This window comes from Apium graveolens, chromosome 3 (genome assembly GCF_009905375.1).
Source record: "Apium graveolens cultivar Ventura chromosome 3, ASM990537v1, whole genome shotgun sequence".
In the NCBI taxonomy this organism is placed as follows: Eukaryota; Viridiplantae; Streptophyta; class Magnoliopsida; order Apiales; family Apiaceae; genus Apium; species Apium graveolens.
Genome location: NC_133649.1, coordinates 7877143 through 7886411, shown reverse-complemented (window position 1 = coordinate 7886411; position 9269 = coordinate 7877143). Strand labels below are relative to the sequence as shown.

The 9269-nt window shown below is 34.4% G+C and overlaps 1 protein-coding gene across 1 annotated transcript; it reads left to right on the top strand.

Annotated features, from left to right (window-relative positions):
* Nucleotides 1–2461: 2461 nt before the first annotated feature.
* Nucleotides 2462–5254, top strand: LOC141711571 (zinc finger protein MAGPIE). The gene is made up of 4 exons (XM_074514115.1): nucleotides 2462–2652; nucleotides 2752–2880; nucleotides 3013–3409; nucleotides 4009–5254. Exons 2-4 carry the CDS (start codon nucleotides 2769–2771, stop codon nucleotides 4898–4900), a joined length of 1401 nt encoding a protein of 466 aa, XP_074370216.1. The 5' UTR covers nucleotides 2462–2652; nucleotides 2752–2768; the 3' UTR covers nucleotides 4901–5254.
* Nucleotides 5255–9269: the final 4015 nt, after the last annotated feature.

Below are 9269 nucleotides of genomic sequence, written 5' to 3'. Positions count from 1 at the left end.
TCTCACTTAATCACATATATATTTCTAAATATTGCTAAATCAAATATTAATCAGCAAACCAGATTATCCCTAATGAGCCTGGTCTTTGCTACATACAGGATTGCATAAATTAATTCAAGAACACATTGTTTTTTTTTTATTTTTCAATGCTAAATTTCGTCGTTTGTGCTGGATTTACCTTGTTATTTGACAGTTGGGCACGTGCATGGTGTATCCTTTTAAACTTTCTTTAAAGGAAAAAGAAAGTACATCTTGAACAAATTACCTTGACTAGCCAATAATTAAGATACGGCCATAATAATTAATTTTAGTTAATAAGATCACTGGAGATACAGTCATACAGATGTGAAATGTCATCATATATAGAATTTGACAGAATGGTGTCACTTTGACGAATAGTTCTGAAATGACCTACACTATGAAATATTGCAGAGATTGATTGAGATGGTGACACCAATGAGTACCTGGTATTTGCTCGTTCATTATCAAATTTTGTATCACCTTTATGGACTTTCCACTTGCACAAATAAGGACACTATTAATTTTCGACTTTGATACAAGGCTGTAATCTGCATGGAACTGCTTTAAGTAGGAGATTTAACTTTGACTTGAGTTCGTACCAGTATAATTCAAATACGAATTTTGTTGCCAACAATGGCTTGATGTATAGCTCATATATAGTTGTTGATTTTTTCGGAGGAGTTCAAATATTCGGCTAGTGGGTGTCTTAGTTTACTTAGCAAAAAATATTAGAATTTTGCTTATTCTTTTTTACGAGTCAATCAAGTTTGAATTTGTGCTGAACTAGGCTATAACCAGACTCAGCTCAAACTCATTTAACAACATAAAAAAATATATAATTTTAATTTATTTTATGTTTCATAAATTTAAAAACATAAAATTTTAATACCATGCTATTAAAGAGCTCACAGTATCCTCACTCATTTCAGTCCGAATTCTTGACGAGTCAGAAAATTAATTAGCTTTGCAGATGAAATCGACCACATTTCAGATTACAATCTCGGTAGAATACTGGATGTTCTAACCATTTTCAGGATTAGTCGAAGTATATATGAGATATATATCTAACCTATAAGTAGAGCCGGCCAAACGGTCGGTCCGTGCAGGCCGAATTCCCGGCGGGCCAATTCAGTACTCAGGTAACTCGTGGACGGCACGTAAAGGTGAGCGTGCCGTGCCGGACCGGGCAGGAAATGTAGCCGTGAACGGCTCGCGAATAGAACAAATTTGGCGTTCTGACGAATGAACGAATGTATAGGCGAATAAGAATAACGAATACAACTTGCGGAGTTGTGGTTGTGTTCGTCAGGTGTGGGTGTGGCGTGGAGACAACGTGCCACGTGCCTGTGCCTGGATCGCCTTTTTTTATGTTTTATTTTTTACTTGTAGAGTGTACTACATTATTTTATGTTTTGTTTTTTGTTTATACAGTCAACTACATTTTTGCATTTATGGTTCGGTGAATTTTTGTCTTTTTTTTGTTTTCTATTTTTTTATTTACATTTTCTTATATTGAAAAAGATTTTTTGGTTTTCTGTTTTTATTTACATTTTCTTATATTGAAAAAGATTATTTCTGTTTTTATTTTATTTTTTTTGGTTTTCTGTTTTTTATTTACATTTTCTTATATTGAAAAAGATTATCATCGATTTTTAACATATTTCAACATTTTTAACATTTTATTACTTGATAAAATAGTATAAATTTATTTTTAATCGTATTTTTAAAAAGTTAGTTTTTGAAAAATAAATTCAAAACCAAAATTAGTTACAGAAAGTCGGAAGTGCAGAACGAATAATTCGCGGACCGAACGGATAATTCGCGGTTCAACTACTTAAAGTTCTATTACGAATTAGCCGGTTCGGGCCGGTCCGGTTCCGGACCGGTTCGGTTTCAGAAAATGATATTCGTGCTCGGTTCGTGAGAATGGACGGTTAGAGCCGAATAATTAACCGTTCGTTTACGAACCGAATTAGACGAATTTTAACGAGTTGAATAACGAACGATCCGAGTCAAACCGCTCGTTTGGTCAGCTCTACTTATAAGTGACCATATATGTGTGAAACTAGTTTCATGCAGGTTGGATATATCAACCGTGACCGTGGGGTTACTTTTTTCTTCGATGTCTATGATTTCAGTTTCTATTTTTCCACTTATACATCTAAAAATACAAGTACACATAATTTCTTGGAAGATATAGAAAAATTGAGAAAAGAAACAAAAAGGTGAAGGGAAATAATGGGATAATCATTCCAAGGGGAAAGGTATGGAGGGTAACTTTTATACAGGGCTCATCATATTTGTCATCATGCACCTCGACTTCTTGCCCACCTCCTTCAACTTTCACTTTTCACTGTCTCCCATATTTTACTATTTTTTTATTCGGACCAAAAGTAAGTACTATACAAGACTTCACTATGACTCCTAAACAATCCAACCATCCATTTATCATCAAGCTCTACTCATTTGATACTACTACTTAATTAGGAACTTATTCTCTGCTGTTTTCTCCTAATATCATTTCTAACACTCCCCTTGATTTGAGAGAGAGAGAGAGAGAGAGAGATAGAGAGAGAGAGTTCTTCAGGTATCAGCTTCTGAAACTAACTAGGGTTGACAATATAACAAAAGGTACTTGATCTCTCTTTGATTGTCTTTCGAAAGGTTAATAAGTGGTCTCTTTTGATATCATTTATCTTGTATATGTGTAAACTCTTATGTTTCTTGTAGGAAAAAACAAGTTCAAGATGTTAGAACAAATGACAGATGAAGTGATCTCAAATAGTTTCATTCAAAACCAAATTGATGAAAGCAATCCTCCTCCTGCAAAGAAGAAAAGAAACCTCCCCGGGACTCCGGGCAAGCCTCGCAAATCTCTCTTCATTCTATCGTTTAATTCTTTTAACTTAACTAGCGATGATCACATATACATATAAAGATTGATCGATACATGTACCAATACTTATCTTAGTGTTATGATCTTGATAACAGATCCGGAAGCTGAAGTCATCGCGTTGTCTCCAAAGACTCTCATGGCAACCAACAGATTTTTATGCGAGATTTGTGGCAAGGGTTTTCAAAGAGATCAAAATTTACAGCTCCACAGGAGAGGCCACAATTTACCATGGAAATTGAAGCAAAGGACAAGCAAGGAAATCCGCAAGCGTGTTTACGTGTGCCCTGAAAAGAGCTGTGTCCACAACCATCCTTCAAGGGCTCTGGGAGACCTCACCGGGATCAAGAAACATTATTGTCGAAAGCATGGTGAGAAGAAGTGGAAGTGTGGGAAGTGCGCCAAGCGATATGCTGTGCAGTCGGATTGGAAAGCACACTCTAAAACCTGCGGCACTAGGGAGTACAAATGTGATTGTGGCACCATATTCTCTAGGTAATTATCTGTTTCATCTTCGCCTTTTATCAAGTGCATAGACTTTGATTGCTATCTATATGCATAATTAACTAACATAAATCCTAGTCTAGAAGCTTGTAACCAACTAATAATATTGGTACACTGTGTGTGTTAATTTTCTTCAGCTCTCTTCTGTTATATTGTTGTTTTTGAAGGGCCTTACAAGATAGGTAAATCGTGTGTGGACATAAGTAAAGAGAGAGGGTCCTGGTAGTGTGAAGGGTCAAGAAAATTTGAATCATGAGGCTTATATTTCCCAGAGATTTTTCTATGTGCATAATATAAACATTTACGGTAATAGTCGAGATGCACGTAAGCTGTACCGTATGCCTGGTTATTTAAAAAATATTTACGATCTGATATAAACTTGGTAGTTGTTCAAGACGATGTTTGCAAACAATAGAATAATTAAGCAAGCTATTTGAAGTACAAATGATTCCTAATATGTATGCAGACACGCATAACCAAGCATCTAGCTAGGTATGATGCTAGTTAATTTACTAACATATATAAATTTCTCGTAATATATTATGGTGAATATTTTATTATCTTGAAAATCTAACTCTGGTGATGTGCAGGCGAGATAGCTTCATCACGCACAGAGCATTTTGTGAAGCTCTAGCTGAAGAAACAGCTAGAGTCACAGCTGCAACATCTAGCATCAACAATTCAACATTGCCTAATATGAATTATCATTTCATGGGATCAGCTTCTTCACTAGGACAAAACACAGCACAACATTTCAGTTCAATTTTTGAGCCAGTTATGTCAAGCAACCATGAATTACTAACCGATCCAATCCGACAAGCTGGACTCTCATTGTGGATGGGCCACGACACTACACAAAACAGTCATGCCGCGCCATTGAATCTCCAACCATTGTTTAGTGATCCGAAATCCAGTTATCAATTCAATTGGGCTAGTACAACTGGGAACAATAGGATCAATATTCCTAGTCCTTTCGATGAACAACAAAAGATGAGTATTGCAACCACTACAAATTCACTTCCAGTTGTGAATAATATTGTCACGAAAGATGTGGGGAATCAACTTGTTAGTATTCCTTCCTTGTACAGCAGCCAAAACATGTCGGATCAATGTACACTTCCTGCAACTATGTCTGCAACAGCATTATTGCAGAAAGCTGCACAGATTGGTGCAACTTCAACTACGGATCCATCATTCTTGGAAAGCTTCGGAATGAAACGTAGTAACATTAATCAAGTTCAAGACGGGAGCAAGTTCTTTGGATTGTTTGGTACAAATTTAATGACAACAACCAGTCTTGGAAATACCACTACTGATCAGGTTAATGATCATCTCTCAAATCTGAATCATCATCTGTATCCTTCAAAGCGGCGACACATACAGCAGGATCAAGATAGTTCTGGATCAGGTGAAACAAGGGATTTTCTCGGTGTTGGTGTACGATCTATCTGCCAAACGCCTTCAATCAACGGATGGATTTAATTTCATCGAATGCTAGCTAGCTGAAGTCAATTAATGAAGTCTTGACTGAAAATAACTAGTTGAGGTCAGCTAGTTGTGACATGGAAAGTAAATTTACAAGGTTCGATCGTAAGTTGAGTGCATGGTTGTTCGATCATGGGACCGAAAAGTTGTGCTTTAAGAAAACCTATCACTGGAGGTAAAGGGGATAATACAGATCCATGCATATTCTCCAAAACCCTAAATTATGAAGCTGTTACATTCACTTTAATGTGGTGGATAGCTTTTTGTTTTTCATTAAAGAAAGTGAGTAGTGGGACTGGGGGCAAAGCAAGAGGAGTCCTTTTGAACTCAATTATTGCTTTTTTATATCTTTCAATCTGCTTTTCAATTGTTTTCTTTTCAGCTCCTTGGAATATAAAATAATTTTCAGTGGCAAATTAAAAAGGCTTGATTCTTCTTTGATCAATAGCCATTACCCTAACTGATCACCTACTTTAGTTCCTATATGAGTTTAATTGCTTTATTAGCCCTGGTGGTTAACTTATAGAACGTGTATATGCTCTCACGAATAGACTTGCAATCTGATGAATGTGAAGAGACAAAATATGCACTTGTAATTTTCACCCGTTTCCAAAATCTAACTTAAGGGGCAATGCCTCAGATCGAAGTTTTTGGAGACAAAACTGCAGCTGTAATGGCGTTAAGGACCTATGCTCAGAGGAGAAATATGAGTATAACACGCACATTACTGCATTAGAATCAAGTAATTGAAAATATGCGTGCAGGATCAACAATTTAAATGTAAAAGTGATCCAAAAATTTCTCTAGGAATCAAACTCTTTCAAGACAGACATACCAGTTTCACAGTTTTTCACATTTAACGAATATAGTGCCGGAGCTGAAATGACCCGTGCAGGTAGATTTTTCCATTCTAGGAAATGTGATGTACAGTCTATCGGTGGCCCTGTCTATAGAGCGAAGCAGTCTTGCGCCTGGGACCTCCAACACTTATGAGCCCCAGAAGTTTAAGATTCTTAGGTATAAAAGTATAAAATGTATCCTACATGAACTAGATGAACGATAAACCCTCTAAATTGATTTTAACTAGAGCCTCATAAATTTCAGGGTCACTCACTCTATATTCAAGTGAGTATGTCATGAGCAGGAAGGTCCAAATTCAAATTCAAATTTCCGTGGGGCACGTGTCCCCGTAAGCTCCTACATTAATCCGTCCCGCTCTATATCTGCAGATATACTAGCTATTCAAGATATGCAAATTATGTGTGCCGCTGCATGTGTGCTTGTAAGTGTTATCTGTCAGTTTATGTGATCGTGTGGGCGGTCCGCTTTAGTTTGAAGCTCAATCTGAAATAGTAATCTATATGACTGTAGAATTATCCTTTGATATAGGATCTAGCTAGCGTACGAAGGGAGATGGTCAAACAGCTAGCTCTTTATACAACTAGTACAACATATAAAATACAAACACAACTTTTTATTTCCTCTGAATTCTTTCATGTTGATGTGAACTTAGTGGAAACAACACAATCCAAGGGCTCAAATGCAGCAAAAATCTACAATAAGAACAATGTGGACGTTGTACAATGCTGGCTGGCTTTTTATTATTAAAGAAGATGTTGATAGAACCCCACTAGGCCAATTTTACATGCCCTGTAAAGTATGAGACTGATCGATTCACATATATATGGATCATAGCTGACTTTTCCTTCTCATTTATTTGCAATATGCCATCTTTTATTTAGCCTTTTATTTAGCAACAAAGCTGTAGAAAAAAGGGATCTACTACTTTCCTACATTATCGTAGATTCAAAAACCAAGCACAACTTGCGCCAAAGATCTTACCATTTCTGTATAGTTATTAAGGATCACCGGAAACTACATACGATAAATGAATAATCTGGAAAACTAAATAATATTTTTTTATTTACGATACATTTTTTAATCTCGATAAATGTATAAAATACTAAGATACACTACATTATAGTGAAAGGACCCGGAGTTCAAATTATCTGACGCTCTAATATTATCAAAATTTATGTTATTATTTCATCAATGCAAGCGTACATTTCCTTATGTGATGGTGCTACTCTTGCTCGAAAATTGATCGATTATAATCGAATCCTCTTCTAAGTCTGCATATGACAAATTACACAAATATAACCTTCTCGAACCGCTCATCCCCGTCCAATTACACAAATAAGATTTCACAAGTTTCATAACTACAAAACAAAACAAGAGCCAACTCAAGGGCCGTAAACGAATCGCGTCTAGATTTTCCTTAACGAGTTTGAGTTCAAGTTTTTTCTTAACAAGTCGAGTCAAGTTCAAAAAGTTAAACAATCAGATTTTAATGTTCGAACTCGAGTTCGTTAACAACTGAGTGGAATTCGAGTTGTTCACAAACTTTTCGAGTCGAGTCGAGTTCGAGTAGAGTTCGAGTTGGTCATTATTTTTTTTTAATTTTTTTTTGTCTTTTTAAATCAAAAGTGCAAATAAAATAGAGCATGCTCATGTATATATTTAGAATTTTTTATGCATATTGCTTACCGAGTCGAATTCGAGTCGAGTTTAACGAGTCGAGTCGATCTCGAGTCGACCACTTATAAAACTCGGTTCGACTCGATAAACTTAACGAGCATATTTTATTGTTCAAATTTGAGCTCGATTACTTAACGAGACGAGTCGAATCGAGCGTAACGATTAACTCAGTTTGTTTACAGTCCTGCAATCAAATGATAAACGAGAACGAGAGGATATAATCAGTATCTCCATGAGCCTTCGCTATTTTTAAGTTTGAAAAATGTTTTATGCATCTCGAACGTGAGGGGGGGGGGGTTTCTTTCTTTTTTTTTTAAATTTTAATTGGTCAAGCCTTCAAAGGGGGAGTTGTTTAAGTTATTATCCAGCATTTCCTGATAGAGAAATAATTTGGTTAAGAATTTTTAATCCAAAAATGTGTTTGAGATTTGTTTAAAAATATTTACTTTGCAATGCGACTATCAAAAATATTGTATATACTTTAAGAGTTCCGCAAATGTGTACAATTATTCAAAAAATAAATTAACAAACTACAAATACACCGGAATTTTTTCACTGTTGTAAACATGAACTTTATATTAATTCGACAATATTTTGTTCATACTTCAATTTTATACATCGGATTAGTATTCAAATAATAATAGCCTTGCTGATCCGTGATCGCACGACTTGTGCACAATCAATAATTTTAATATAATCATCTAATAATTATATAGGCAATTTGGTCTCAAGGTGAATTGCAGAATTGCAAGCAAATTAAACGCACCAAACCTAAAAAAGTTGTCGACCACTTATTCAAATGACAACAACATGGGCCCAATTAGTGGCCAACCAATAATATATTCCTCAAAATTCAAGTACCCGCATTTCAGCTTTTAATTTTGGACTCGGCCTGTACCCCAGGCCCAACTCACACACCTCACAAGTCCACTTCCCCAAATTATAATTTTTTTTTTAAAAACACATTTTAAACTATCTTTATAAGAAGCTTTGATATTTCCTCGCATTTTAAGCTATTTTGACCACCTCTTTAAATTTTTTTATTTCAAAATATTTTCTTCTAAAATATAATTTTTATTATAATTGTTTGGGGTTTCTCAAAAGTACCCGAGGATGGAAATGTTTATGTAAAATATCTGTCTTTTTTTAAATGTTTTGCAAAAGTATTATTTCTTGTAAAATTTACCAGAATACGGTTTTTTGTGATAAATTTGCAAGAATAACTTTTGTAACTTTGAAGCAACTTAAATCAACACGTACAATTTTAAAAATTAGCAATTAAAATTAAAGAGTAGTCTTCTTTAACAAGTAGCACTATTAAATAAATAAATAATATAAATTTAATTATTTTTAATAAATATGGAAAAGGAAAATATAATAAAATTTGGTTGCCAAAAATATTTTACAAATATTTCCAGAAGATAATATAGTTATAAATATTTTTATAAAAAATGATATTTTCATTTATAAAACTAAAATATTAAAATTTATAATACATAATTTTAAAGTCAAAATTAGGAGTTTAAATGAGGAAACTAGTCACAAATTACTCAAGATTAACTTGTAAAATATTTGAAATTGGCTTGATAATTTGAGTCAAGCTCGATCTTAAACTATTCTAATTCTTTACGAAGATGTGTTCAAACTTTAAATTTCTCTTCGCATAAAGTTTGCAGTCTTATCAAGACTCTATTAATTTTTTTATTTTTAATTATATATCTGAATTTTATATAAAATTTTCAATATCTTTTTATATTTATATATTCAGTCGAATTGTACTTGACATGAAGTTGCTGAACCCGTAATATTTTAAATTATGTCAATATTT

Bases quoted from the DNA above. Each gene is read 5' to 3' on its own strand.
- LOC141711571 (XM_074514115.1), top strand. From the start codon at position 2,769: ATGTTAGAACAAATGACAGATGAAGTGATCTCAAATAGTTTCATTCAA. The intron at 2,881-3,012 runs GCAAGCCTCGCA...TCTTGATAACAG, and splicing joins AAACCTCCCCGGGACTCCGG to ATCCGGAAGCTGAAGTCATC. The intron at 3,410-4,008 runs GTAATTATCTGT...GGTGATGTGCAG, and splicing joins TGTGGCACCATATTCTCTAG to GCGAGATAGCTTCATCACGC.